The sequence below is a fragment of the Motacilla alba genome, chromosome 10 (assembly GCF_015832195.1).
Source record: "Motacilla alba alba isolate MOTALB_02 chromosome 10, Motacilla_alba_V1.0_pri, whole genome shotgun sequence".
Classification (NCBI taxonomy): domain Eukaryota; kingdom Metazoa; phylum Chordata; class Aves; order Passeriformes; family Motacillidae; genus Motacilla; species Motacilla alba.
Window position 1 is genome coordinate 3,958,656 of NC_052025.1, and position 27,877 is coordinate 3,986,532.

Here is a 27,877-nt window from a genome sequence, read left to right on the forward strand (position 1 = left end):
CCTGGGCCCTCAGCCCTTCCTCAGGTGGGAGGGTGGCAGTGGCAGCACTGAAGCTGCATCTGATGCTGCAAACCTGGAATAACCCAGTCCTTCAGTTCTGAGGATTTAAACCCTGCCAGCAGAGCTTGGCCCTGGAGAGCTGCTGTCTATTTTCCAGGTTACTGCCTGTCCTCCCCTGACCTCAGGAAGGGGATGTTTCCCAGCAGCAGGAATACAACCACAAGCCTTAAAAATAACCTGGTTTGCTTTCAGTGTTCCTTACAAAATAGGCCACTTTCCTTCTGTTTAATCCCTGGGCACGAGGCGAGAATCGCTGGGAAGGAAAACACAGCCCTCGGTGGATGGAGGTGGATGCAGCCCCCATTCCTCACTGGGGGTATGTAAATAGCGAAGAGAATGAAAATGTGTGTTTGAATGAGACGGGGAGCTGCAGAGCTGTGATCTGGAGTCAATGGCAGAAGCTGTCCCGAGCCTTGGGAGCAGCACGGCCCTGGCAATCTCCCAGCCATGGCAGCACGTGGGCAGCACGGTCACCCTGACCCTGCTTCACAGAGGGGAGAGGGTGTAATTTGCCTCTGAGCAGAAGGAAATCTCATTTTTCCCTCTAGATGAGGCAGGAGGAGGGTTTTGGAGGTGGGGAGCAGACATCCATCAGCCTCCCCCTTGGGCCAAACAGGCTCAGAGGTGCCAGGTTCCCACCGTGCCCTGTCCTGTGGGGCGTGGGGACACGGGGTGCCTGCCTGCACCTGATGGCTTTGGGTGCCCACGAGATGTGCCAGCACCAGCTGAAGCAGGGCATGTGTAATTTACTGCTCAGCTAAGGTTTGGCACCATAAAGCCAGAGAGGAAAACTGCTGGCATGATCCAGGCAAACTCCCCAGCTCTGCCACAGCCTTGGAGTGGCACCACACGGGGTCAGTGTTTAGGGAGGGATCATGTGCTGGATTTTGTCTTGGGTGAGAGGGGTGCAAGTGGTCCCCCGTGGCCCCTGGGGGCTCGTGTTAGCTTCCCACCAGACGTGTGTGAGCAGGATGTGCCCTGTGATGAGATTCCCAGCTGGAGCAGCACAGGGTATTATTGTTGGGTCCCATCCTGAGCTCAGCGCTCAGTTTTTCCTCTGCCCTCCCTCAGACAGTTTCTATTTAAGTTTTTAGGACTCCAGGCTGGGGAAAATTTGAGCAAGAGCCCAGAATATGGTCCATTACCTCCAAATGTCTCTCAGCAGCTTAAAACAGGCCTGGCAAGGGAGACAGCTTAGGAAAACAGTGATGCACCTCAGAAAAGGCACTTTATTCTGTTTACTTCTGCCATACTGGAGTATACAGTGGAAAACCGTGCTGGCTCCGCTTCTCTGCTCTCCTCTCTGGTTTCACACTGCCCAGGTGAGCTCCAGCCATCCCTCCCTGCCAAGGCCTACCTGTTGTGCAACCCCCCCAGGGCTCGGTGCAATTGGCTTCATGCAGCACACGGCAAGTAGAGAAAGAGTGAGGCAGGTATTTTTCCAAGTGGGTAGGGACTTCTAAATTCCCCTGGCATTGGCCACAGAATATTTTCTGAGCCTCTGCTCCAGTGTCTCAGTGTCTCAGTGTCTCGCCTAGCCCTGGGGAATTTGGGCAGCTTCATCCCCAGCCTAACTCAGCGCAAGCTGCTCCTCATCCTCCCTCTCTTACCAAGAGCTGTGTAAAGCACCCCTGTGGCGACCGTGCTGCCTTCAGAGGAGCCACCACTGGACCAGCCTGGGTGGCTCTGTGGGGACCAGTGTCATCAGGTGCCCCCCAGCACTGTGGCCTCCATCAGGTGGCCCAAATGAGCACCCAAATTCAGCAATTCCCAGCGATGCTCAGGAATTCTGCCTGTTCCCAGTTGCTTATGCAGTGCCCCCCTCCCCTGCCCAAAGGAGATGTGAGGCTACAAGGTGAGCTGGAGCAGCAGCCCCTGTATCCCCAGGGCCCTCCTGCATCTGTGGGATGCCAGCTCCCAGGGAGGAGGAGGAGGAGAGCTGGGAGGAGGTGGCTGGTGGTGCTGCAGGAGGGGCTGGACGCCCCGGTGGTCTCGTGCCACCGCAGCTGAGCCCTTCACACCCAGTACTGGTTGTTTTTCAGCGGGGGGTTGGAAGTCCGGCAGTACTGGAGGAGCTCGGGGTCTGGAGGTGCCCCAGAGCCTGTGCCCAGGGGTGGGGGACCCGTGCCCTTGCCCTCCAGGGTGGTGACAGTCGTTAGGGGGATGCTCTGGCTGGGGTCTGTCCTCCGGAAGGTCTCGTGGTCTGGCACGGCCCCGTTCTTGGCCTTGGAGGTAGGAGTGCCCTGGACGTGGTGCTTCCCCGTCTTGTTGCGCTTGTGCAGGTAGAAGAGAAGGGGCAGGATGAGGGCCAGCAGGAGGAAAATGAGGCAGATGGGGATGATGATGCTGAACATGTTGGCCTCAATGAAGCTGAGGAAGGTGCCCCCTGGCCCGGGGCTGGGGCTAGCGGTGGCACTGGGGGCCAGCCAGGGAGTGGGGGACATGCCCAGCTCGCTGGCATTGGGACTGCTCCGTGCCGTGCCATGGGGCACTGGGGGTGAGGGTGCCAGCGGCACCATCAGCAGGGTGACACTGTAGGATTTCGAGGCATTGTAGGGCTCGATGCCGTACTCCAGGGATGCCAGCGCCGGTGGCACGCCGGCAGCCATCAGCTCGAAGACAAAGCTGTCCCTCTGCAGAGGCTGTTGGGTGTCCCCAGCATCCAGCACCTCCAGCCCCACCAGCCCCTGCTCCAGCTCGCTCTGGCTGAAGGTTTCGATCGGGGAGGTGGGCTGTCCTGGATCCCTGGATACCCTCACAAGACGGCTGGCACGGGGCGCCCTGCGCACCTTGAAGACCGGGACGCTCTTGGTGCGGTTGGCCAGCTCGCTGGCATCGAGGACACTGGTGTCCAGGAGGGCTGTGGTGCCTCGGGGCCACAGGCTGCCCGCGCGGATCTTCACCGCAGCACGGACGGTCACGTTCACCACCCCGGTCCTGTTTCCTGCCCGCGAAATGGCAACGAACTGGAAGTCATCCTCAGGCGACCTGAGGTCACTGAAGGTGAACGTCACCTCCCTGCGATCCAGCTGCTTCTGTGAGAAGCCCCGTGATGGCTTTTGGTTGACTTGCACCTGTCCAAACCTGGGGTCCCTGGTGATCCTGTACAGGACGTTACCTGCCCCTCGTGGTGCGGCACCCAGCAGGTGATGCTGGGACACAGGGGCCCTGTTCAGGTCTTGGGGCACCTCCAGCAGTGCTGGGCTGGCAGTGGTGCTCAGGACAGGCAGCACCTCGATCTGCAGCGAGGTCTCGATGGGTGGGTGGTGGCCACTGGAGAGCCTCAGGGCTAAGGAGCCTGGGGCACGGCTCCCGGTGGCAGCAAACACCACGCGGCCGGCATTGACATCCGCTTGGGTGAAGCGGCTGATGGGCTCCCGTGGGTCGTGTGCGCTGGCCACGTGGCCAGCGAGGGGTCTCTGGAGAACGCTGTACACCATCTCCTGTGGGGACACCAGCGGGTCTGCCACATCCAGGTACTCCTGTGACAAGGTGACCACGGAGCCTGGTGGGACCTGCAGCACTTCCTGCCGCTTCACCACCCGTGGTGACGCGGTGCTGTCGGTCACTGTTATGTTGAATGCTTCAGAGATGACCACCCCATCCTGTGGAGGACGGACAGACTGCTGTTCCTGGGGCTGGAGCCAAGCCTTGAAACTGAAGTGGTCTTTGGAGATGCTGGCCCCACCATGGGCGTACACCAAACGCCGTGCTGCCAGGTCTGACTGCAGGAAAAACGGCCGTGACTGCTCCAGAGGCACACTGGCCACCAAGAGCTGCCCATGAGCTGGCGGCTCTGTCACCAGGAAGACAACATCATATCCAGCCCTCTCAGGGACCAGGATTCGGCTCAGGAGGTTGGAGGCATCCAACACTGAGGTGTCAATCTCAGCCTGCTGAGCCCTTGTGAGCTGCAGACCTGGCAAGAAAAGGGGTAAGAATCAACAAATGAAAGTTGGTCAGAGCTCATTGCAATGACAGAAGAAGGAATTGGATGCAGCTTTAGATGTCTGATGTAATGTATCAGCCATGGAAAACAACATATTTGTCTTCTTCAGACAAACAAGCCCTCCTGAAGAGCTGGTTTGTCCCATGCTTCTCCATCCTACCCTTACCTGCATTTTTCCAAAGCTGAGTCAAGCGCTGGGGACAATTTTCCTCGAATGAGATCAGGACGAGGAGGATGAAAGAATCTGAGATGGTCGTGGGAGTGACCACACGGAAGCGGATGGCATCTTGGGCCAGCCAGAAGGGCTTGCCTGGCATCTCGTGCTGGTAGAAAATCAGCTTGCTGTCCACCTGAAAATTAAAAAAGAACCCTAAATCCGCTCCTGTCTTGACTCTGGGATGGAGCAACCAAGCTCTAATTAGGTAAGAAATGGGGATTTTCACTAGCCGTGGCACGGTAGTGACCATGGAGAGCTCATGGTGTTTCTTGACCAGGATGTGAAATTGTGGCTGCCCCATCCCTGGAAGTGTTCAAGGCCGGGTTGGACGGGGCTTGGAGCAGCCTGGCCTAGTAGAAGGTGTCCCTGTCCATGGGGGGGAAATAAGGTGACCTTTAATCTCCCTTCCAACCCAAACCACTCTGTGATGTTTCTCCCAGCAATTAGGGGAACTGGGGCTCAGAGGAAGGGTTGAGCTTGCTCAGCATCCTCCGAGGGTGAGCATAGCACAGAGGAGCTTCCAGGGAGGGTAAAACCTACGTGTCTCCAAGTGATGGAATAAAATAAGACCCTTGCTGGGCCCTGCAAAATTTGGCCCCACAGGAGAAGGGTTTTTTCAGAGCAGGGATGAAAAAATCATGCTTGTCTCTTCCCTTCAGCAGAAGCCAGGCTGAGCTGGCTCTGCAGCAGGGAGATGGCCTAGGAAAAGGGATTATAGCTCGCTCAGCCTCCCCCAGTGCTAAATCCAAGGCTGGGGCAGCAGCTCTTAATCCCTCTTAGCAGCTGCTGGCAGAGCTGGGAAAGTCACGGCACGGCTGGAGCCTCGTGCCCCCCTCCTGCCTGGGATCAGGTGCCTGTGGAGGCAGTGGGCTCAGACTGGGACCCCCATGTGTGGTGGGTGTGATGAAGGGCTGCTCTGGGGTTCTGAGGGGCTGGAGGAATTGAAATTTCACCTGGGCTTGGGTGAAGTTCCTGATTTCCTCCCCCTGTGAGGTGGTCAGCCTGCCCAGGCGCGGGGCTTGCTCGATGCTGTAGTACAGAGTGGTGGAGCTGGTGGGGCTGTTGCTCACTGCCTGCAGGTTCTGGCTGGTGATGGGCTGCAGGGCACCTGGAAAACACATCCAGTGTGGATTTCAACCAGTTGCCTTGTCACCCACCTGCAACCTCTGCCAGGGGCAGCTCAGCAGTGCTTGGGCAAGGGCGGGAGTCCCAAGGGGACCCCATTTGAACTGGATGAGGATGGAGAACGTGCTGGTACCCACCTGGGCAAACAGTGAGGCTCTGCTTCCTGGCCAGGCTGATGATGGGCTCTCTCTGGGCTCTGATGAGGAAGAAGTGCCCGGGAGATAGGTTCTCACCATCCCACAGATCGAAGGCGAAGCCGCCATCCAGGGGTCCTGTGGACAGCACAGACCTGGGCACTTGCAGGGCCAGAGGAGATGCAGCTCCCCACTAACCCGTCGGGGTTTTGGGCCGGGGATGGGGTTGGCATCCCCTGTGGTGGCACAGCGTCCCCATCACTCTGGGGTGGTGCAGGGGGCCTGGGGCACCTCGGTCCTGCCCTACCTTGGTGCACGAAGAGGATGAGGCCGTTGTCTATCTGGGCCTGAGTGAACCTCTGGAGCTCAGCTCCGGGCGCTGACCTCAGCACGACCTTCCCGTTGGCCGGGGGCTGGATGGAATAGGTCACCTCTTCTGCTGGGGAGTCCTCATCCTCGGCACTCAGGATGTGGGGGCTGAGAACAGCCGTGGCACCTTCCCGCAGCTGGGGGACAGGGAGAGGCTGAAATCCCCCTGCCATACCCCCGGCACCTCTCCCCTTTTTCCCGTCCCAGCTCGGAGCACTCTGCCGGGTGCCAGAGCACATCCCAGCCCAACAAGGGCGCCTTGTCTGCGTCCTGGGGACGCCTCCATCTTCTGGCCTCTTCCCAGCCCTGCGTCACCGCTGCCGTGTTTGCCAGCACGTGCCACACAGCTGGGTCTGCGCCTCTGCACAGCATGTGCTGGAGGGCAAGTGTGCCTCAGTTTCCCCAGTTCCTGGAAGTGGAAAAGAGCACGGTGCCCTGGGGCAGGGACTGTGCCTTTGGGACCTTGCTTTGCAGGGAAGGGGTTTTAGTGGGGTGCACAAGCTGCTGCTGGGCACACAATGACCACAAGCAGCCCAGTCTCTCCCTGGCTGGGTGTTTCTCCTCGCTCCTGCTCCTGTCCCAGTTCCCGTCCCACCGCCCCCTCACAAGGCTGCAGCAAGGCCCGCTGTCCCAGCAAACCCTCCAGGAATGACAAATATGTGGCTGAGTTCAGAGCCACAGAGGAATTTCCCAGGACCACTTCCTCCCATTCAGTGGTTCTGACCCTCCCGTGGGAACACTGCCGCCCCAAAGCCTTGGCATCTCCCATCTCCAGCTGGAGGCAACAGTTTTCCCCGCTGGTGACCCTGTGCCACATCCCCATCTTGGCAGACCACAGGGATGAATGTTGTGCTGCCAAACAGGTTCTGCCCACACAGCCCAGAGCTGCCCTTTGCCCTCGGGATGCCTGGAAGTCATGGGGTGCACGGATGGAGCCGTGCCACGGCTCGCGTGGGGCGGAGGGGTGGGATGGGCAGCATCCCACAGCATCATGAGGCTGGGACCTTGGAAATCTGCATCTCGGGAATCTGCAGGACAACACCCAGCAGGCGCTGGAGGAGGTGCTCTGCTGGATGAGCTCTTTTCTGCTGTTTTCAGCTGGCCTAACCCAAAACATTGCTTGAGTGGGTGTGGGTACCGACAGAGAAATGAAATCCCTCAGCAGTCCCCACGGGATGGCAGAGGCTGGCTGGAAAACACAGCTTTGGAGAGGCAGGGTGGGGGAAGTGCTGCTGGACACACAGCCGGGACAGGAGCTTCACTGAGTTTTTTGGGAGGCTTCCTCTCTCCAGCACCCGCAGCAGTTGGAACTGCAGTCACACTGGGGGCTTGGAGCCAGGGAAAACTCCCTGTGGGCAAAGCGGGGGACACTGGCAGCCCCGGGGCACCGCTGTCCACTGGGAAGGGACAGTCAGAGCAGCTGGAGTAGCTCTGCTCCCGGCCCCGAGCCCGCGCTGCAGGAGCTGACCCATTTCTCCCCGCTCCTCGTCCTCCCTGAATTATTAAAGCCTTCCGCCTGGCTCTGCGCTCGCTCGCTCGGCTCTTTGTGTTTGCTCAGCCTCCGTGTCGCCTCTGCTCCCGGGGAGAGCACGCGGGGAGGTGGCGGAGCAGCGCCGGGAGCGTGGCCGTGTGCTCCAGGACGGTGGTGGAAGCCTCTGCCTCGGTGGCATGCAGCCATCCTTCCTTCAGATCCAGCCCAAAAACTGCTGCTCCTTCCCAAGGGGCTCTGCTCTGGGGTCTAGACCCAGCCTGTTGTCCCTCGGCATCCCTGGAAACCTTTGTGCAATCCCCGTCCCGGGCCTGGCCTGACCTTTAAACACTGAAGTCATCCCTCACCAGAGCACAAACACGGCAGGGCTGGGCCTCTCCCATCATTCCCGTTGGGGGAAGGAAGACTTTCCCTGATCCAGAGCTCCTCTGGGCAGCTGGGGTCACTCTTCCCAGAGTGCTAAGGGGTTCCCATGGAAAGGCAGACAAATTGCTGCCTCAGAGTTTAATTTTAGGGGGTTTTTCTGTCTTTTCACCCTTATTCTTAGCATGATGGCTTGGGGGAGGGAAGGCGATGCTTACACTGGATGTCTGGAGTGGGGAAAAGGGGCTGGCACGGGCCAAACTTTTCCCTGAGGGGTCAACTTCTCCCTGAACTTCATCCCAGGTGAGGCAGGTCTACAGAAGGGATTTGGTCATAAGCTTCCTGGGCTAAAGGGGGAAAACTGGGGCAGGCACAGACCTGGGGCTGGGCGTACCTCCCAAACTTTGCTGGTATCCCTCAAAATGGCTGTCTCTGGGGCAAGGCAGGGCAGCCCCTTCCCCTTGGGCATCTTCTCCAGAGTCCAGGCTCCCAGAACCTTTCCCAAGGCAACTGTGTGACGATCCCCATGGAGTAGATTGCTTTCTGGCTGCCAGTCTGGGAAATCCCAGATGTGGGACAGTGAAAGTAGGTGCAGGGGGTTGGGGGAGGGATGATTGTGCTTCCGTGCTTTCCACTAAATTCTTTGCTGGAATTTTGCATTGGTGACCCCGAATGGGACAGGGAGGGGTTGGAAGCAGAAGGTGGGAGCTCAGCAGCAGGTGAGACCTCTTCCCTTCTGCCGTTTTCTGGGATGGATGTAGAGAGGTGTGAAAGCTGCCCGGATGATTGAGTATTCCAGGCTGTGTTGGTGAAAGGCGGGCAAGTTGCTCGTGGAGCTGCGGGGGATTATCCCGCGAGCAGGGGCTGCGGAGGCGCCGCTGCTGCCGCCGTGGCAGCGCCGGGAGCGCGGGGCGATGCTCCCACCTCGCGGCCGATCCCCGCAGCAGCGGCGCGGCGGCACGGGCTGGGCGGCGAGCACAGCTCGCTCTCCGCCTCCTCCAGAGCCGAGCCCCGGCGGGAAAACGCTCCTCCCTTCCCCATTCCCCGCGGCCCGCCTCTGGGCGGCAGCCCGGCTCCGCCGAGCCCCGGCTCCCCGAGGCGGTGACCGCGAGTGCGGGGATCCCCGGGCTGGGCTGGCCGCCCCTCCCCGCGGCGTCCCACCCTTACCTGCAACCCCGCGTTGACCTTCAGCCTTGGCGCCTTGGTGCTGCGGGGCAGGATGGTGATGAACAGAGTCCGGGGATGGCTCTGCCGGGATACCTCGGAGGCGTTGGCCAGGATGGTGAAACTGTCACTGAGGGATCGGATACCATCCTGCCTGTACTGGATCTGCTGGTTCTCCACCTGCGGGGCAAGGGCCAGGTGATCCTCCACGGAGGACACGGGCCACCGGCCCCTCTGGGGAGGTGACCCTGCACCGTCCCGGGAGGATGATGGCAGCCCACCACTAGCTCAGGGGCAGCCCTGCAGGTTCTCTGTGGGAAGAAGTCCTGGAGCCCAGCATGGGTGCTCTGCCTGCATCCCCACCCCGTATCCCTTATCCTGTATCTGGGGCTGCAGAGCAAACCCATCACCCCAAATGCCTCCACCCCTTCCAATGGGGAGAGGACTCCTGCAGCCCTTCCCAACCTCCCAGTGTGGCTGGGGGCTGGGCTCTCCCCAAACCCTCGGGAAAGCAGCCTGGTGGGCAGGTGGGTGCCCGTGGGTGCTATACCTCACTCCAGGTGAAGCTGTGCAGCCCACCCTGCTCGGGCCGCTGGCTGCTCAGGATGGTGCCAAACCGGGGGGGCTCGAGCACCCTGAACTCCACGCCCAGAGCTGGGTAGTAGGCGTTGGGAATGCGGAGGATGCTTGAGGAGATAGCAGCAGAGCCACCTCCTGGCACCGTGATGTTGTGGACATCCAAGGGGACGGTGATGGGCAGCACAACCAGGCTGACCACCACCCCCTCCAGAGGGTCTGCACTGCGGGCGGTGATGTCCAGGACAAACTGGTCACGCTCCTCGTTGGGCTTGGAGTGGAGGTAGAGGACTCTGCCACTGTTGATGTCCTCCTGGGTGAAGGACTGGATGGGGTCCAGGCTGGGCTGCTCGTTCATGTCCTGGCTGTGCTGAAGCATTGCCAGGAAGCCAGAGACTGGGGGGCTGCTCACCAGGTAGACTATGTCTCGGGAAGGTATCTCTTCGTGGGTCACCTGGGAGCGTGGGGGAGATGAGGCATGAGTGGGAGGGCTGGTAACTGAGGCTGGGCTGCCCCACAGCCCACCTGCTGTGCAATCAATCCCTCAAAGCTTTGCTGTGGGATGGACTGCAAGAACCACCCTACTAAGGCCATGCCTGAAGCCCTCTCTCTTTGCCCCCTGGGCAAAGCCTGACAAAGGCCTTGGCTCTGAGCAGGTGGGAGTAAAATGGAGTCCCATGGGTGGCCATCCTGGTTTGGTGGCCAGGGAAGTCATGCAGGCATGAGGAATGACTAGAGAAGGGGGATACTCACCATTAAGTCCTCCTCCTTGATCCCAGCTGCTTCCCCCTGGAAAACATAGATCTCCTTGTGGTTGACTATGCTCAGGGGGCTGGGATGGGTGTCCAAGAACACGCTGATGGCCAGTGTGTCCTCCACTGCCACCTCATTTGCTTCTACAGTGAACTGAAGCTCATCCCGGGTGTTCCTGCTCCCGTTGTGGTGGTAGGAGATCTCTCCTGCCAGCAGGTCCCTCTGGGAGAAGGCCATGACTGGCTGCTCCCCTCTCAGCACGGTCCCCCACCTTGGGGGGCTGGTTATTAGGAACCGTATCTCTTCATCTGACCTGATGTCCATGTTGGTCTCCAGGCTGAGGACAGAGGAGTCAATGCTCCCTTGGGTGCCCTGGTGGATGACCAGACCAGTGTTGTTGACTATTTTGATGTAGGGGTCTGATGCCTGCACTTCCAGGAGGGCTGTGGTTTGGTGGAGGCCATCCGACACCTGTAGCTGGATCCAGCCCCGGTCAGCCCCGGAATGGACAAAGAGGATCTTCTTCTTCCTCAAGTCATCCTGTGTGAATCGGTAGACCTGGTGGCGTCTGTCATCGACAGACACAATGCTGCCAAACAAGATGTCCTTCCTGGTCAGCACCAGCTGCGCGTCGGAGAAGCCGGAGTCCTTGTCAGTGAAGGCAATGTGGTCAGTGGTCAGCAGGTGCTGCCCGTTGCGCACCACGTTGAAGACTCTGTTCACTGCCCGGACAGGGCTGTGGTCATTGACGGGCTGGATGGAGACCCTGAAAACGCCCCTCACCTCCTCGGCCTCAGACTCGGCGCTGCCCTCACCCTGCCTGATGGCTACGAAGGGGATGTCATCCTCCAGCGTCTCGGAGTCATCGTGCTGGTACAGCAAGCGGCGCTGGAGGATGTCGTCGTTGGTGAACTCCGTGATCTCCTCTCGGGAGGCCCAGCCGTGGGACGCAGCCCAGGCCAGCCTCCCATGCGCTGGCCCCTCAATCACCTCATAGACATAGTCCATGCTGTTCACGCTCTGCACAAACAAGTGATCCTTGGAGATGATGGCCTGTCCACCTTCCTGCACAGTCAGGAGCACGTTGGTCAAATTCGGTGCATCGGGGTCCCCACCAATGCTGATTCTGTAGGTATAGACGGGCGAGTGCTGCTCACCAGCGTGGACGCGGAACTGGAAGAAGTCCTCAGCTTGCTGGGAGTTCCTGATGGTCACGCTGTAGCTCAGGTGGTTGCTCTGCAGGTCCTCTTCAGTAAATCCAAAGCCTTCAGTCAGCCTGTGGCCAAGCAGCTCCAGGTTTCCCTTTTTGGGAGCCTGGATGATCTTGTAGTGGAAGGGAACTGGGGCAGAGTTTGGATCTTCCAGCATTGCCTCCAGCTCCTTGCTGGTGATATTTCTGTGCCGCTTATTCTTCATCTGGAGGGGAGCCATGGTCCTCATCTTAATGGTGGCTCTTTTAATCCTTATGAGGAAGGTGTTGTTTGGCAAGACCTTCTGCCCCACCTGGACTTTGAACCTCACCTTCTCCATGCTGTCTTCCAGATGGTGCTCCGGGTCTGTGCTAAAATACTGGATTCGCCCTTGCTCCAGGTCTTGTTGGTGGAAGGACTCGACTTTTTTCCATTCCCCTCCCATGCTCCCTTGCTTCTGGACCTCACCATACTTCAGAGGCTCCGTGAGGACGTACAGGATGGAGACCCGTTGTTCCACGGCGTTCGTCTCCACGGACAGGTTGGCTGTGCTGATGCGTGCGGCCCCTCCTTGGGAGAGGGAGAGGCCGGTGTTATTGAGCAGGCGGATATCAGGATCAATGGCCACGATCCTCAGGGTGGCAATGGGGCTCGGGACGGCGCCATCACTCACCTGCAAGGTGAGCTGTAAGTTTGTCCCACCCTGGTGCACATAGACTACGTTGCCAGCTTCCAGGTCCCTGCAGGAGAACTCTTCAATGGGCACTCCAGGGTGGAAGTCTAGCTCCACATAACCCTCCTCCGTCTGCTGACCGTGCAGCTGGAATTCGAGGTCATCACAGGACGAGTCATCATCCAGGACCTGCAGGATGTCGGTGGTCAGGTGTTTCCGTGTGTGCTTCAGGATTGTCATGTGGTTCCCACGGGGAAACATCACCTGTGGGGCATCGTTGACAGGGTTGATCATGATGGGCAGCAGGTACACCTGCCCCTGCCGCAGGCACTCTGGGACTCCCTGCTGGGTGGTCACTGTCACCTCCAGCATCAGCTGGTCCATGGGCCCTTCGGAGCCATCGTGGATATACCTGACTTTCCGATTCACAATGTCTAACAAGGTGAACTTCCTTCTGCTCCTGGACCCGGGAATGTCCAGCTCCAGTTGGCCGTGCCTGGGGTCACTGGTGATGCTGAAGAGGATTTGGGATTGACGGATGTTGGCCAGGCTCAAGTCTACCGTAGGCTGGGCGTGTTTCCACTCCAGGTAGGCCATGCCCCCTTCAGAGACGATGAGGGGGCTGACGTGCAGCAGCCTGCTGATGTTGGCAAAGGCGGGTGGGAAGCTGCTGTCGGGCCGGCACGGTTCCACCACCAGGCCCGGTGCTCCGGAGAAGCCATTTGGAGGTGGGGAAGTGGATGCCTCATCCTGCTCGTACACCTCCTCATAGTCCCAGTAGTGGTCCTGCTTCCCACAGCCTGCTGTGATGTCCTTTGTGATCACGGCATCCTGTAGGCTTCTCCTCTGCTGGTTTATCCGGAGGTCCTCCAAGCAGCCAACAAATGAGTGGTTGGTCATGGTCCACAAGGAGATGAAAGAAAGATGGTGCTCCCTCAGCCTTTGCAAAGCTTTTTCATCCATACCTCCAATGAAGAGGTTTCCCTGAAGGTCCAGGTAGTTGTTGATGCCCCGGTTGGACGTGGATGAAGCATAGTAATCGATCAGTATCTCAAACTTGTGGACGTCCGTGTGGACTTTGACGTAGTGCTGCTGCTCGTCGCTGATGAAGACGTTGTTGTGCAGGACGATGACGCCGTTCCCCTTCTCCACAAACCCTCGCAGGCGCCCGTTGGAGATCTCCAGGTAGAAGAAGTCATTCTCCAGCCCTGCGTGGTAGACGAGGGGTGCCTGGGTGATGCTCGTCGTTATCACAAACTCGATGGTCGCCTCCTGCCTTGCGTCCCACGTGGGAAAAGCAATGTAGGAGTGTGGCCCCGGGAACCCGAACGGGTCCTCAGGCTCTGCAGAGAACTGTGTGCTGCACCCTTCCTGGACATGGTGGAAGGTCTTGGAGCTGCCATCAGCAGACAGATGGGAGAGGACATCCAGGCCGTTGAATGTCACCAGGTGAAGACACCCCCTGAAGGGAGGGCTGGCCTCGGCAAGGTAGGGCAGGTCCAGCCTGCCTGTCCCGCCGGCATAGAGGCCGTACTGGATGTCCAGCTCCCTTGCTGGCCCTGTGATGTCTGCGGAGCTGTTGAAGAGGCCATCGATGGTCAGCATCATCCTGCCATCTTCCACCAGCAGCTCCACATCGTGCGCTGCCAGGTTATCGAGCTGCAGCCCTGCTGGGGACTGCAAGGTCACCTCCTCCAAGCCCAACTGCAGCCTGGCCTGCAGAGAAAGACACAAAATCCTCAGCTCAAGTGGAACCTCTCCATCTTCCAGTAGCACCTGCATGGACCCACACCCAGGTGCTCGCAAGGGTTTTGGTCCCTTGGTTCACCAATCCACCTCTGGATGTGCTCCTCCTTCATCCTCCCCATGGGCCTGCCCTCTTCATCCTGCTCTCTGAATTTCTCTCCTTTTTCACTCATTGTCAGCAAACCCCAGTCTCAGGGCTGGGGTCCTCCACGGCTGGGCTTTTTCTCTCCCCACACAGAGCAGCCCTGCCAGATGCTGGCTCCTCCCTCCCTGCCCTGTCTTGCCCACTGCCCTCCATCCTTGCAACCTGGGCTGCTTCCAGCCCTCTCCCTGGGAACTGGCAGGGGAAATAGCAGGCTTTGCTCCTCGTGGGCAGCAGCCTGGAGCCTGCCTAAGTAGAGGGTTAGCTGGTGAGGCACATGGCCTGCATTAGGGACACCTCTGGCCAGCGGCTCGCTTGCTCTTCTGCTTTGGTTTAATGTGGTTGGTAGCCTGGCCCAGGCTGCAGGAGAGGCAGGATGTGTGCTTCAGATGCTCCCTGCTCTTTTCCTTCATGGTGAATGCCAACACCATAACCACAACAGAGAATTTTATTGCTCTGTCTTGATTGCTCCCCATGTTCCAGTTGGGACAAGGGAGCTCTCTTCTTTCCCTGGATCCTCTCGTCTCACCTCCTCACACCTGAGGGTGCTGTGCACCGTGTCTGACCACGTAATGCACACGAGGAGCCAGTGTGGGGTGTCCCCATGACCACCCCCAGCATCACCCAGGCAGCGGGTGAGTAGCTTCCCCAGATGGAGCCTGTTTCTCTGTATTTAACCAAATCTTCCAAGACTGTATCCACTCTCCTCTTGGAGCTCCTTGTCAGGGGTCCTGGCAGCTGGGCTGCCCCTTCATCCTCTTACTGAATGAAGCCATAACACAGAGACCCCAACCTGGGGAGAGGACGGGGGTGCTGACCTGCAGGCGGCCGGCTTGCAGCTGGAGCAGGAGGTGGTCGGGCTGGCCGGCAGCCAGGAAGAGCAGCCCGTTCCCCTGGCTGGTGAACAGCTGCAGGTGGAGCCGCACCGTGCGCGAGGCGTCCGCCAGCGGCATCTCCACGAAGCTGTCCCCGAAGAAAGAGGCTGGGGAGAGAAGGGAGAAAGGTCAGGCAGAAAAGGACACCTCCTGCAAGCCCCGTCCGGGTGGGTGCTGTGGTTGTGGAGCCTCCCGAGCCCATCCATCAGCCCTTCCCTTGTTTGCCATCTGACAGATTGCTGGAGGCCAGCAGCCTAAAAAGACCCTTGGGGGAGTCTGTTTTCCTGATTTTCCTAAAGAAATCCTAGATGGGCTTGGGTTGGAAGGAAACTTTAAGCTCATCTAGTCCAAGTCCCCTGCTATGGTCAGGGACATTTTCCACTAGCCCAGGTTGCTCCAAGCCCTGTCCAACCTGGCCTTGGACACTTCCAGGGATCTGGCAGCCAGAGCTTCTCTGGGCAACCTGTGGCAGGGCCTCAGTACCTTCTGATTAAAGGAATTGTGTTTCTTCTCAGTGCTGAAGGAATAAACAGGAGTGCCAGTGATCCATAGGTGGATGTGAGAGTGGATGGAAACCTTGGCTCAAAGTGGGCGCCTGGAGATGCAGCTGGAACGCGTTCAACACCCAGTATGCATCAGCCCTGGAGGACTCAGCTCAATGGCATGTGGTCATGAAATGACAGACTGTGTCACAGGGCAGAGGCAGGAGAGTGCAGGATTAAGAGTACAGGGAGCGGCCAGGCTTAATTTTAGAGCACTTTTAGTTTTTAGCTGACTCAATGCATGCATGTGCATCTCACACATGTTAAACGTGTGTGGCTGGGGCGTGCAGCCACCCATCCTGCTTGGCTCCAGCTCAGCCTGTGGCAAAACTCTGTGCTTAAGCATAAACACTGCAGCCCTGCAAGCTGGAAATGTTTGGGGAGGGTATGTCAGGGACGGGGGCAAATGCACATTTTCAGTCCATATGTAGTCACAGGCTCTGCTGGAGTTTATATGTGTGAAGTTTTCCTGCTGTGCTTTACTAGAGCACTTATCAGATCCAGCCAGTTGCCGACCTGCGCTTGGGTATGGGGTCCCAGATCTGTCTTGCTGAACAAGAACAGGAATTTGGTTTTCAGGGTCCCAGCCCCTGATGTCTTTTGGAGGAGGCAGGGGTGGATGTTGGATGCTGGGGTGACACCAATCTTCTGCACAGCGAGGTCTGGGTATAAACACCCACATCTGCTCGGACAACTGCTTCCCTGGATGCATTTTCCTCTTGCCCAAATTTCTGTGGGATGACCAGGCTGGGAATGGGCAATGCAGGCTTTGCTCACAGTGTGGTGCACTAAGTGAAAACCCAACCCTGCAGGACAGCCACAGTCACTGAGGCATTTGGAAGGGGACCATCTGTAGAGGTGATGGCAAAAGTTGGCGTGGCAGGGACAGAGTTGGAGCACTCTGATTTAGCTTTTCCCATTTTCTTCAGAGCTGAGCCCTGCAGTGCCGTGCATGGGGGAAGCTCTTCTGAGCCCTTTGGGAATGGGGAGACCTCCTCGTCCAGGACACCACAAAAAATCATTTCCTGCCACTGGCAGCAGAAGAAAGTGCCTCAGTTTTCCCCTGTGGTCGGGGAGGATGACGTGGGTGTTGCGAGGACCATCACCCCACCCGTTCTGGACAGGGAGGAAATGGCACCATGGAAATATCTGCCCTTTGCTGTAACACCGAGCCCTTTGCCCAGCCCAGGGCAAGGCTGTCAGGGTGCCTGCTCATTCCCTGGCCCTCGTGCCTGCTGCTGGCATGGGGCACTTTGGCTTCCTTGTCCTCTCCAGCCCAGCCAGTGACTCAGAGGAGCTGTTCTGTTCTCTGCAGGGCTCTGTCCTTCCCTGACCTGGACCCTCCTTCCCATGGTCCCAGCAAAACCAGCCTTGCCCAGTGGCCAAGGCTGGTGGGTGCTGGGGCTCTCAGCACCGCCTTGCCCTGGGGCTTGGTGAGCAGGAGTGACGTGGCGCAGTGGAAAAGGGAATTTTCCTGTCCCTCCTTGCACAACCACAGGCACACGTGCGTGCACACGTGGTCCCCAGAGACATCCATGGACATTATGTGCTGGCTCCCGACGAGGTTCCCTGTGCATGCTCCATGCTCCAGCTCCCTCTGGGATTTTGCTACATTTTAGTGGCTTCCCCTAATTCAAAACTGTTTTTCAGATGGGTACTGAGTGGCTGCTCTCACGGGGAGGAAAAGCTTGGCTGGGCTGGACCCGCCAGCAGCTCCCATGCCCGCCCAGGGGCTGTCTCGCTGTGGGTGCTGGGGATGAGGGTTTGGGGCTGTTCCAGCAAGACCAGCTTGTTTTCCAGTGTGCCAGGGGGCACCAGCTCGTGCAGCCAGCACATTTTGTCCTGCCTGCACTCTACCAAAGCTGTCAGAAATGTTTTCCTTCTTCTCTCATAAAATACTAATAATAAAAAGCTCCCAGAGGTGCAGATGCCTAGGGGAGTGGTGCTGTTTGTTGGGGAGGAGGAAGGACCCTTGCCCGGATCCAGGAGGCGCTGGAATTCTTCTCCAGCAGCAGTTACTGTTGTTTGTCCTCCTAAATTCCTGTGTTATTTCAGGGCCACTCTCCTCCTCCCTCATCAGCCCAGCCAGGATGTGAAGCCACTTGGCCTGTGACATTTTACTTTCACCAGGGACTTGCAGTTTCTCACCTCCATCTCCCCTCTTCCCTGCCCTCCACTTTGGAAAAGATGCAGAAAACATGGATTTTTTGGGGGGTCTTTTCAAATGCATTTTGCTCCGGAGGAGCCTCCATGGGACAGGGTGCCCCATCCTGGTCCAGCACTTGGAGCAAGGAGGGACTTCCAGGCACCCATCCCCATCTTTGGGCAGGCTCAGGTGAGCTCCTGGGATCATCCCATGAGGATGAGTTCCCATGGCCCAAAAGCACCTATCTCGAGTGATCTAAGGATGCCATGATCATACCACAGGAGTGTTGTGCCCCTCATCCCTGGATGCAGATGCCCAAGGGGGCCCCTCCTCTCCTGCCATGGGGAGCAAGAGGTCCCCAAGTGCCTGGCCACGGGTTGGAGGGGACACCCCGGATGTCCCACTCACCCCGGATAAAAACAATTGACATTCCCATTTTGCTGTCCCACAGGAAATCACCCTCCGTGCCTTGCCAAGCCGACTGAAAGGCGTTGACGAGGCGAGAGGAGCCTCCGTCACAGTTTCCGAGCAGCCAGCCAGCAGCCAGCAGATTATAGACTGTAGTGTCACTTGGGTTTGGGGTGGTTTTTTTCTTTTCTTTTATTTTTTTTTTTTTCCATTGAAAAAAACAAGGAGATGAGCCAAGAGCTCTAAGGAGGGGTCTGGGAGCGAGGCCCCGCTGCTCCTGGGGCCGGCAAACAGCGAGGCCTCTGTGCGAGCCAGGCCTGCCGCGGCCACGCGCCGCTCCGGGAGCTCTGGCCCTCTTCCCCTGCTCTCCAACTGAAAACACGCCTGGGTCACCCTCTCCAGGAGCTGCTGTTTCGGTGCTCCGGGATTTTCCGACTGGGGGAGCGGGAGCAGAGCCTGGGAGGGGATCCCCATCTGCTCAGGGGGCTCTCCGAGTGTTTGGGGCTCAGCGAGGCTGCTTTGGGCTCTCCTTTGTGTTTTAACACGCATCTCAGCACAGAAACTTCTCCCACCTCCTCCTTCCCAGCACGTAGGAGGCTGAAGGAGCCAACTCCAGGCCCAGGCGGAGGGAAGCGCTCGGAAAGCTCAGCGCAGAGAGCACCGGCACCGGGCACGAAGGGGTTTTGCAGCGGGGACAGTCTCCTGGGCGTGTGGCGGGGCACGGGAGCTGGCGGGGGGCTGCTGCCCTGCCCCGAGGCTCCCACCCCAGCCCGGGGCATCCCCAGCCCTGCCGCAGGACAGCCAGCTGCATTTTGGGTCCCCCATCGCTTTGGCCACGGGAGGACGCCGAGGCCGAGGAGGAAAGAGCGGAGCAAACGCTGCCGGGGATCGGGGTGCGGAGCCGGGGAGGGAGGGGCTGGATGCTCAACAAGGCTCCATTCAGGCTGCGGTGGGGCAGGTGGGGGCCGGGGCCGGTGGCCGGCTGTGTTTGCAGGGAGGGGACTGGAATTCATTAGGGCGGCTCTTTAATGAGCGCAGCGGTGCCAGGAGAGCCCCGCGCAGACACACGCGCCCCCCTGAAAGGCTCCCTGTGTTCGCAGCCGCTTCCCATCCCGGCCACACCGCTTTCCCAACGGTGGAAAAACAGCCGGGGAGTGAAAGCTCCTTGTTGCCCGAACAGCCCCGGGCTTGTGCGGCCGCCGGTACAGCCCAGCCCGCCGGCTGCCCTCCTTCCTGCCCGCCTCCCTGTGCCAACAAGCGGCCCCTGTGCCGTGCCTGGTGCTGGGCTGCTGCCGGGCCGCCCCAAGGGCAGCCCGCTGCAATCCTTCTCCGCAGCCTCGGAGCTGGTTTTGAGGCCCTCTGAGTTGTTTGGGGTTGTTTTTTTTTTTCATTTGTGTAACTTTTAAGGTAGTGTGGTCACCCGCTGCCAGCCTCATTGTGCTGCACCCCAAGCCACTGTGCACACGGCAGAGGGGCTGGGGGATGCGAACGCTGGAGAGATTCGGGGGGACGTGAACGTGGGAGGGGTTCGGGGGGTGAAAATACCAGAAGGGTTCAGGGGAATGCCAATACCAGAGGGGCTGAGCGATGTGAACAACACTGGAGGGGCTCGGGGAGTGAAAATACTAGAAGGGTTCAGGGGAATGCCAATACCAGAGGGGCTGAGCGACGTGAACAACACTGGAGGGGCTCGGGGGTGGCTGCCCAGCGCTGGGGATGCTGCTGAGCAGCTCGATCCCCTCCTGTTCCCCCCACAGTGTGTGCTCAAGGCTCCCGTCCCACTGCCAGCACACGCAGGGTGGGCAGGATCAGCACCATGGGTGGTCCTGGGGGCTCAGGCTCCTTTGTCCCCAGCCTGGCTTTGATGCCCAATGGGACCCATAGCCCCCTGGAGCTGGAGCTGGAGCTGGGCTGTGCCTCTGTCCCCACACAGGGTGGAGGGGCCACGGGAGGAAGGGATCCAATGGGCTTTTGGAGAAAGGCTTCATTATGTTCCACATTCCCTTCGTTTTACGGTGTGGTTTTATTTATGGCCAGGGAAGGAAATGAGCAGCCTGCGAGGAGGTTAAGGCAAACACGGTAGCCCTCGGCTTTGGCTGGGCCTTTGCTGGGGGGGACAAATGGGGGCTGCTGCCTTCAGACATGCCCTGAGACCCGAGCTGAGCACCCATCTGGGTCTCCACAGCAAAGAAACCCCAGTGCAATGGAGATGAGCTGGGTTTAGTCTGCAGCAAGGGCATTCAAACCCAGCGGGGATCACACCACAGTCCCCTTGTGCCTGCCCCAGGAAAGCCTGGGGTTCTGCCTCAAGATTTATGGGATGGGGTGTCACAGGCCCAGATCCATCCCTGCTGTGATAGCTCCTGGCACGCAGGAGGACTTTTTCTTTTACCCCCAGTCCCAGCGATTCCAGGGACTGCTGCTCCCACATCCTGAGCCAGGGCTGTGCTTTTCCAGCCCCGGCAATGGGAATGAGCACTCTGCTTCTCGCCTCCCCCCTCCATCTGGCCCTCCCTCACGGCGGGGCTCCCAGGGGCCGGCGCTTTCCAGGAGTGCTGGCCAGCAGAGATTGCTGGAAAGCAGCACCCACAAAACCACCAGGAAAGCCGTGGCTGGTCACCTTCCCAGGTCTGGTCACTTTCCCAGGTCTGCCGACCACCAGAAGTGCCATCACCCTTGTTTTGGGTGTGGGAAGAGAGTCCTGGCCAGGGGTGCTTTGCTTCGCCCCCATCCCACCCGGGTGGCCTCTGGCTGCACCACGCCGCTTTGAACCCCTCCTCCTGTGTTTATTCCTCCAGTTCCTCTCCCCCGTTCCTCGGCCAGCTGCTCTGTGCTCGCCTTCCCCAGCCTGACAGCTTTGGGGAAAAACAGCCTTTTTACAGCCCACGGACTCTGGGGTCAGGGGAAAACATGAAAACATTCCCCCTGCTAATTCTGCGCTGTCTGGGAGGGGGCTGGTTGTACCTTCCCGTGTCCTGCCAGGCCCCAACCCCTGCCCAGCGCCTGTGCCTGCTCCTGCCTGCCTTCCCCGTCCTTATGGAGCAGCATTAGGAGCTGTGATAAAGCAGGGAGGCCATAAAGCAGGGTCCAGGAGGCTTGGCTAGAGCTCCAGAGCTCCATCGCTTATCCAGCATGGTTTTATGATGATTCAAGCACAGCCCTAAAGCTGATGGTATTTCCTGAGCTCTCCTGCTCGGCCAGATGCAGAGCCACGGAGGGGAGGGCAAGGAGCTGGGAGCCAGCCTGAAACCCCCCACAAAGGTCACAGTGCTTTTGGGAAGAGCTGGGGAGATCACCCCTTGAGCAAGCACCCCCAGAGCCTGGCAGGAACAGGAGCAGGGATGGAGAGCTTTTAACGACGTGTGGCTCAATGGCTCCGGAGGGACTGAAGAAATAAGCCCGAGCTGGAAGCAGTGTTTGGAGTGTTTGCCCTGGGAAGTGAAGAGGGGGGAGAAAGTGGGAGGATTTGGGGAAGCAGGAGGCTCAATGGGGCTTTTGTGCCGTCCCCTGCAGCGTGACTCAGGCTCACTCAGGCTCCCGCTGCCAGGAGAAGCTGGCCTGGAAATACTGTATCAGCCCCAGAGGACGTGGTTTCCAAACCATTCGAACTCGAGTTTTGTTCTATTTTTTCTGTCTTTTTCTCTCTCCCAAGCCCTCTTTCCCTGTCTCGCAGGCTGGCAGGTTTTTCAGCTCCACCCTGCACATCCTGGCACCCGCTGCCACTGTGTTCCCTGCCCCAGCTGCTTCCCACCCAGCGAAGGAGAAGCTTGCGGAGCTGAGGCAGGGCATGTGGTGGCATAGGAGGGGACAATCCCAGCCAGCCCCGTGCTGGAGGAGCCGGAGGATCTTGGAGGAGTGGGGCACCTGGTGCACATCCCAGGTGCAGATCCCTGAATCCCATCCCTGCCTGTCCAGCAGAGCCAGCTCCTGTTCCCAAGCTCATCCCCAGATGCAGTGAGGGGAAGGAGCTGGCGGGGGGACTGGAGGAGCCAGGCCAGGGGATGCTCACAGACACGCCTGGAACGGCTCGGTGTTACCGGAGAGATCCTGCCTGGTGTCAACAAACAGCCCGCAGCCGCCGCCGGAGAGGGGCCGGCTCCAGCCGCCCGGGCTCTGATGTTTCCCAGCCCCGCTGGTGTCAAGTGGCTCCTGACGTGCCAGGATTGGGGGGAATTATCAGCCAAAATTGTGGGGGAACAATGAGCACGAGCAGGAGTGCTGAAACCTCGCCAGAAGATACCTGCTTGCCTTAATTGCAGCATCCAGCGCTCAGGGATGGGGAAATGTATCAACAGGGATGGCAAAACGTGCAATTGCGGGGTAAAATGTGTACATTGGGGCTATTCAGCTTTAGTTGTGCTGCTAAGGCAGCACCCACAGCACCCTGCACCTCGCAGGGCACCAAGGACCACGGCCGGGATGAGCTTTTGGTGATGCTGGGTGCTGTGAGGGGCAGAGAAAAGTGTCTCCACAGACAGAGATGGGGGTCTGCAGTGTGGATGGGGGAAAGAGAGGATATTCTTTGCTCCTCTGGGGCTGACATGCTAAACTTTCTGCAAAGAAAATCAGTATTTTCATTTTCCCTCTCTTTCTAGAGCTGAAAGCTCTGTCCTCTCCTGTCCTGCCCTCTTCCCCCATCCCTCCAGAGGTCCCCCTCCCTGCCTCCCCCTCCCCACTCTTGCTATCCCTGACTTTTCCATCCATGAGAAACACCCGCCGGGGTGATGTTTATAGAGAAAATAAATGCCTGCTCTATTTGTAGCACGGGGGGAGGCCTGGCGGGCGGGGGGGCTGTGGGGGTGTGGAAGCTGATGCTCACATCCCCTCCCAGGGCTGCAGGGCTTTCTCAGCCACATCTACCTCGGGCCAAGACTTCCCTCTCTTCTCCCAAGCTCCCAGAGGAAATGACCCTGGTGGGCTCAGAAATTTCTGTGGGATGGGATGCTGAAAACCTTGAAGCCCTTCTAGAACTCAGCCAGAAGCTGGGAAAGGGAAATTCCTGCTGCCTGCCCCTCTCTCTGCCAGTGCTGCACCACACCAGGGGTGTGAGATGGTCAAGCATGGGGAGCACCCATCAACACGGCTGGGGATGGCACCACGAGCACTTGGCGACTCCAAACCCTCCCATCCCTCGCCCGCCCGCAGCAAAGAGGAAAAACAACTTCCAGAAAGCCAAGACTTGGGCAAAAGTAGCAGCAGGGATTCACAGGGCCATCCCGAGCTGACTCACAGCTCCTTCCCCAGCCAGTGAGTCATGGTGATGGATCCGTGTTGCTTCTCCGTCTCCTCGTCTGGGAGGCACGTGATGGGCCTGGCCACCTCCAAACCATGCTGTTTGCCCCATCACTCTCTCCACTCCCAGCAGTTTTTGGCAGTGCCCGCCCTTCTCAGGGCTGCTTTTGGGCTGTCAGGCAGCCAGGGCAGCCCCTGGGCACAGGGCAGCTCCCAGAGGCACTGCCCGGAGCCAGGGGCGGCACACCCGGGGAGGAGGGATGGAAAAGGGCATTTATCCCCCTCCTGGACCCAAATAACTCCCACCCCACCCTGACGCCAGCTGAGAGGCCCTGTTTGGTCTGTCCTGAGGATGAAGGACAGGCAATGGGTGACACATCAGGCAGCAAACCTGCATGCTCCCTATCCTGGCGTGGGGAAGAGCTACAGCAGCCCTGCTCCTATGGATTTTAGCCTGGCTTTGCAGATCCCAGTGCTGCCCTGACTCTCAGCTCTGCTTTGCCAGGCAAAGGCTTTGTGAAAGGTTCTCTGACTTCACAGAACGTATCTGCGATATGCTTCATGGAATATATAAATATTCTATCAATACAGCGGACTAAAAATGATCCTCATATAACAATCCCTAACAATATTCTGCTATCTTGGTCAATATATTATATATTTATATATAAATATAAATATATATATATTTATATATAATATAATATTATATAATTTATATAAAAATATTATATATTTTTATATATTTATATATATAAATATTATATATTATATAATATTATATGATATAATTTATATAATTTACCAATACATTATATTGGTAAATTCGACCTCCCTTTATTCTGGTCTGTTTACCTCAGGAAAGGCCTGAGGGGTTTCCATCCCAGTGCAGCATGGCAATATCCAATCAAACACAGGGCACGATGGAGACAGCTCAGGAAGGGCTGCTTTGGGAATGAGGGAGCTCTGGTGGACACCCTGCTTTCTCTGTGCCTCCAGGGGCTGGAGATCCAGCGTGGTGAAGGGGCTGGTGGCAGACGAGGCCCGGGCTGCCCAGGTGAGAGCTGGGAAGGGCACAGGAGTTTCTAGGAGTCTGCCAGCTGAAGGCTGGGGGTGATGCTCACACTCAGGCTTCCCAAAAAGGAGACAAAGCGAGCCCAGCACCTGGGAAGGGCCACGGGAGCAGCCCCGGGGAGCCGAGGCTGGGCTGGGCCAACGCCTGCTGCGAACAGTCTGTGCTTGGAGCTTTATTTAGGCACGCAGGCTCCCGCCTCCCAGGCCCTGTTCCTGTCCAGCCTTCAACCTGACGTGAGCTCCTCGGGGTGAGCTTAACCCTGTCCTGCAATCCTGCAGGAATGTGCTCATTATATTTTTGCCCACAGCCCTCTGTTGCTAAATATAAGAGCGAGACAAGAATATTCCTCCCCGATTCCCACGATACCAGTTTGCTTTCTCCCCCCTTTTCAGCATTTTTCCTGTTCTTTCCCATCAGCTGGAAACCTTTCCAGCTGCTTTGAGCTATGACCTTAAAACATGTGGCGCGACCATAAAAAAGAAAGTTTGAATAAATCAGTCAGATTTCCAAAAGTGGAGGAAAGGAAGAGCCGAGGTGGCTCCGTGGAGCTGAGGAACCTGGAGAGAGCAGAAGGGATGCTGGATGGACACCCCAAGGCAGACACTGCTCCCTATCCATGAGCAGGTATCCTGGACATGCCAGTATCCCACCTGCCTCCCCAGGACCCCGTCACTGCCTCTGGGGCCCGCCTAAACTTCGGAGGGTGTCACATTCTTGGCACCCGCTTGCTGAAATCTCGGGGTGAACGCTGCTCACGGGGAGTCCACACATCCAATTCTCTCCCCTCCCCTCACTCCAAACCTCCACTCACAGGGATTTTGGGGAAGGGGGAGCCCAGCCTGTGGGTGATCTCACTGGGAACCGGAGGGGAGCCGGGCTGTCGAGAAACAGTTTACTAAAGCTTCACACTCTGATGTCAAGAGGACAAGTTTTATGAGTGTTTTTTCTTTTTGGTGTAATCCTGTATTTGATGAAGTGCATGATGATTCTTCCCATGCTGGGCTGGGCAGGAAGGCCCGGGTTCCTGAACCTGAGCTTGGAGGGAACACAAAACACAGGCTTCACCCCCAAAACCTCAGCCCCGTGCTCAGCACGCTGCTCGTGGCTCTCCCTGATGGGGACACAGGGATGTCCCATGGTGGGCAGCCTATGGGAACAGCTGGAATGAGTGCTGCTGGGCTCAGCAGGGATGTTCTCAACTGCAGAGGGTGGTGGGAAGCTGCTGCTCAGGCCCAGGGTCACAGCTGGCACATCTGTTTCAGCCCAGTGCAGAAACAGTCACCAGTATCTGAAAGTGGGGGTAAACCCTCTTTTCCTCCCCTGTGTGTTGACCAGGGAGGTGCTCCCTGACCCCCAGAGCCGTGTCACAGCCATGGGGGGAGTCACCTGGGGCGACTCTGGGGCTGCCAGTGAAAGCCATGGGGGTTTCTCCAGCCCCTTCACCATGAAAGAGTTTGGGACTGCCAGGGCAGCCCTCAGACCCACCCTGGACACCACGCAAGCAACAGATCCATGCGGGGAAATCCCGTCCCGGGACGGAAAGGTCAGGGCTGGGAGGAAGGAGACCACTCTGTTCATTAACAAAAAGGATTTTTTTTCCACTCAGCTTGCCAGGCACCCTCCTATTTTGGTGCATGACAAAAAATAGAAAGAACAAGGCCTAAGGTAATGAAAGGAGCATGTCCCAGAGGCCACCTGCTCTCTGGGAGGGAACAGGGATAGCAGGAGACCAACAGCAGCCCTGCAGGCGCTGAGGGCCACAAGGCTGGGCTCTGGGACCATCCTCCTCCTTGCACTGACCCAGGCCGGGATGCAGAAGATGGTTAGGAAGCAAAAGACTGGAGGTTTTCAGTAATTCCTTTGGGAAGTGCCGGGAGCAAGATCCTGCCTCTCTGCTGGTCAAAGTCCTGGTCCCTGGGGGGAAGTTTGGGGAAGAGACACTGCCCAGTGAAATGATATATTATTTTTGGGGGGAGCTGGGGACGTGAAAGTGCTTTTTAAACGGCCTTCAGGTTCAAAGCTGCAGGTGCTGCTGGTGCAGTGCCCCGTCAGACCCCAGGCACAGCTTGGGGGGTCGGAGCCATCCCAGTGGAACAGAGCCCGTCCAGAGCCGCAGAGCCTGCGGAGGCAGGGAGGGAGCAGGGAGCCAGCAGGGCTGTGGGACGGCTGGCAGGATGCTGAGGCTGGACACACGGCCCTGACGAGAGCTGGGTGGGCAAACCTGGCTGCTCCCTGGGGAAAACCGGGTGTGAATTCCGCACGGAACTGCCGTGCCCAGCCCTGACCCTGTGCGGCCGCCAGCCCTGTGCCACCACGGGGGGACCCTCAGCCCCAGCTGGTCCCCGCTGCCCTGTCACCCCAGGGTGGTCCCACGAGCCTTGTGGGGCTGTGCTGCTGGGAGAGGCGAGCCATCCCCCCCAGCCACCGCAGCGCCCAGCACGGACAGCCCGGGAGGTGCCGCACCCGCAGACACCCCGGGATCAAGAGGGGCTGCCCTCGCAGGCGGCTCCCGTGGCAAGGCCAAACATGGGCAGGGAGGGCCGGCGGGCTCCCTCCCGGTGGCGCCGGGCTTGGCGGGGCAGCCACGGTGCCTTCCCCCCGCCGGCTGCCCCTGGCGCCGAGCGAAGCTGCTCCGCGCCGCGTCCCACACACAGCACACCCCGTGCGCCCTGCGGAACGCGCCCGGCGAGGCACCCACCGCCCTGCGAGCCGCTCCGCTCCCAGCCTCGGCTCCCCCCAACGCCCTGCCCCGAAACACAGCGCTCCTGCCAGCTCGGCGACAGCAGCCGGCACCCCGGGGAGGGACAGCCCGCACCCCTGCGTCACCCACGTCCGCAGCGCTCCCCGCTGCCTCCCCAGCTCTCCCAGGAGCGGGATGATCCCGAAGGATTTCCCAGCCGTCGCTCTCGGGTGGGCTGCGGGACGGGACTCACCTCCGGCCGGGGGTCCCGCGCTGAGGGGCCGCGGGTGGCCGGCCAGCAGCAGCAGCAGCAGCACGGTGGCGATGCCACCTCGGGCACCCATCGCGTCCCCGGGGCTGCAGCAGCGGCGAGGGCTCCGGGACGGCACAGCCTCGGCCGGCGCCTGCTCCCAGCCCAGGGCTCCCGCTACTACTATATTTAATAAAGCGGAGCGAGGGAGGGACCTGTAACTTCTCCCGCCTGTCAGAAAGGAGAAATTCGCTCGGATTACAACCCCAATTTTCCCTCTTAAAGAGCTAGAGGCCCTCGCCACCCACACCCGCTCCTGAAAGCAGCCTTGTTCCCGCCGGCGAGGGGAGGGAGGAGCGGGACAGAGCCCGACGTGGGGTGCGAGGGGCGGCTCCGGAGGCACCGCCTGCTCCGGGCTGAGCAGGATGTCACAGAGTCCCAAAATACTCTCGAGTTGGAAGCGACCCACAGGGAGCATCGAATCCAACTGCTAAGTGAGCGGCCCATGCGAGGATCAAAGCCTGGTGTTATTAGCACCGTGCTCTAACCAGCCGGGCTAATCTCCACCGATCCCTTGGCACTTCTGGCGCAGCAAAGCCAGTTCCTGGTGTCCACACGGACCCAGATCAGTGACTCGGTCCCAAAACTGCTGTTGCCCACCCCTGGCCGTATTCCTGAGTGGCCCTGCACCTCACACCTCTCTCAGCTGGCACCCAGGA

The 27,877-nt window shown here is 58.9% G+C and overlaps 1 protein-coding gene across 1 annotated transcript; it reads right to left on the reverse strand.

Annotated features, from left to right (window-relative positions):
- Positions 1 to 807: 807 nt before the first annotated feature.
- Positions 808 to 27,877, reverse strand: CSPG4 (chondroitin sulfate proteoglycan 4). Its single transcript, XM_038147295.1, has 10 exons — positions 27,162 to 27,877; positions 14,769 to 14,932; positions 10,200 to 13,778; positions 9,421 to 9,900; positions 8,874 to 9,050; positions 5,793 to 5,991; positions 5,489 to 5,623; positions 5,180 to 5,334; positions 4,176 to 4,359; positions 808 to 3,979 (listed from the first exon to the last, which is right to left on the reverse strand). Exons 1-10 carry the CDS (start codon positions 27,634 to 27,636, stop codon positions 2,076 to 2,078), a joined length of 7,452 nt encoding a protein of 2,483 aa, XP_038003223.1. The 5' UTR covers positions 27,637 to 27,877; the 3' UTR covers positions 808 to 2,075.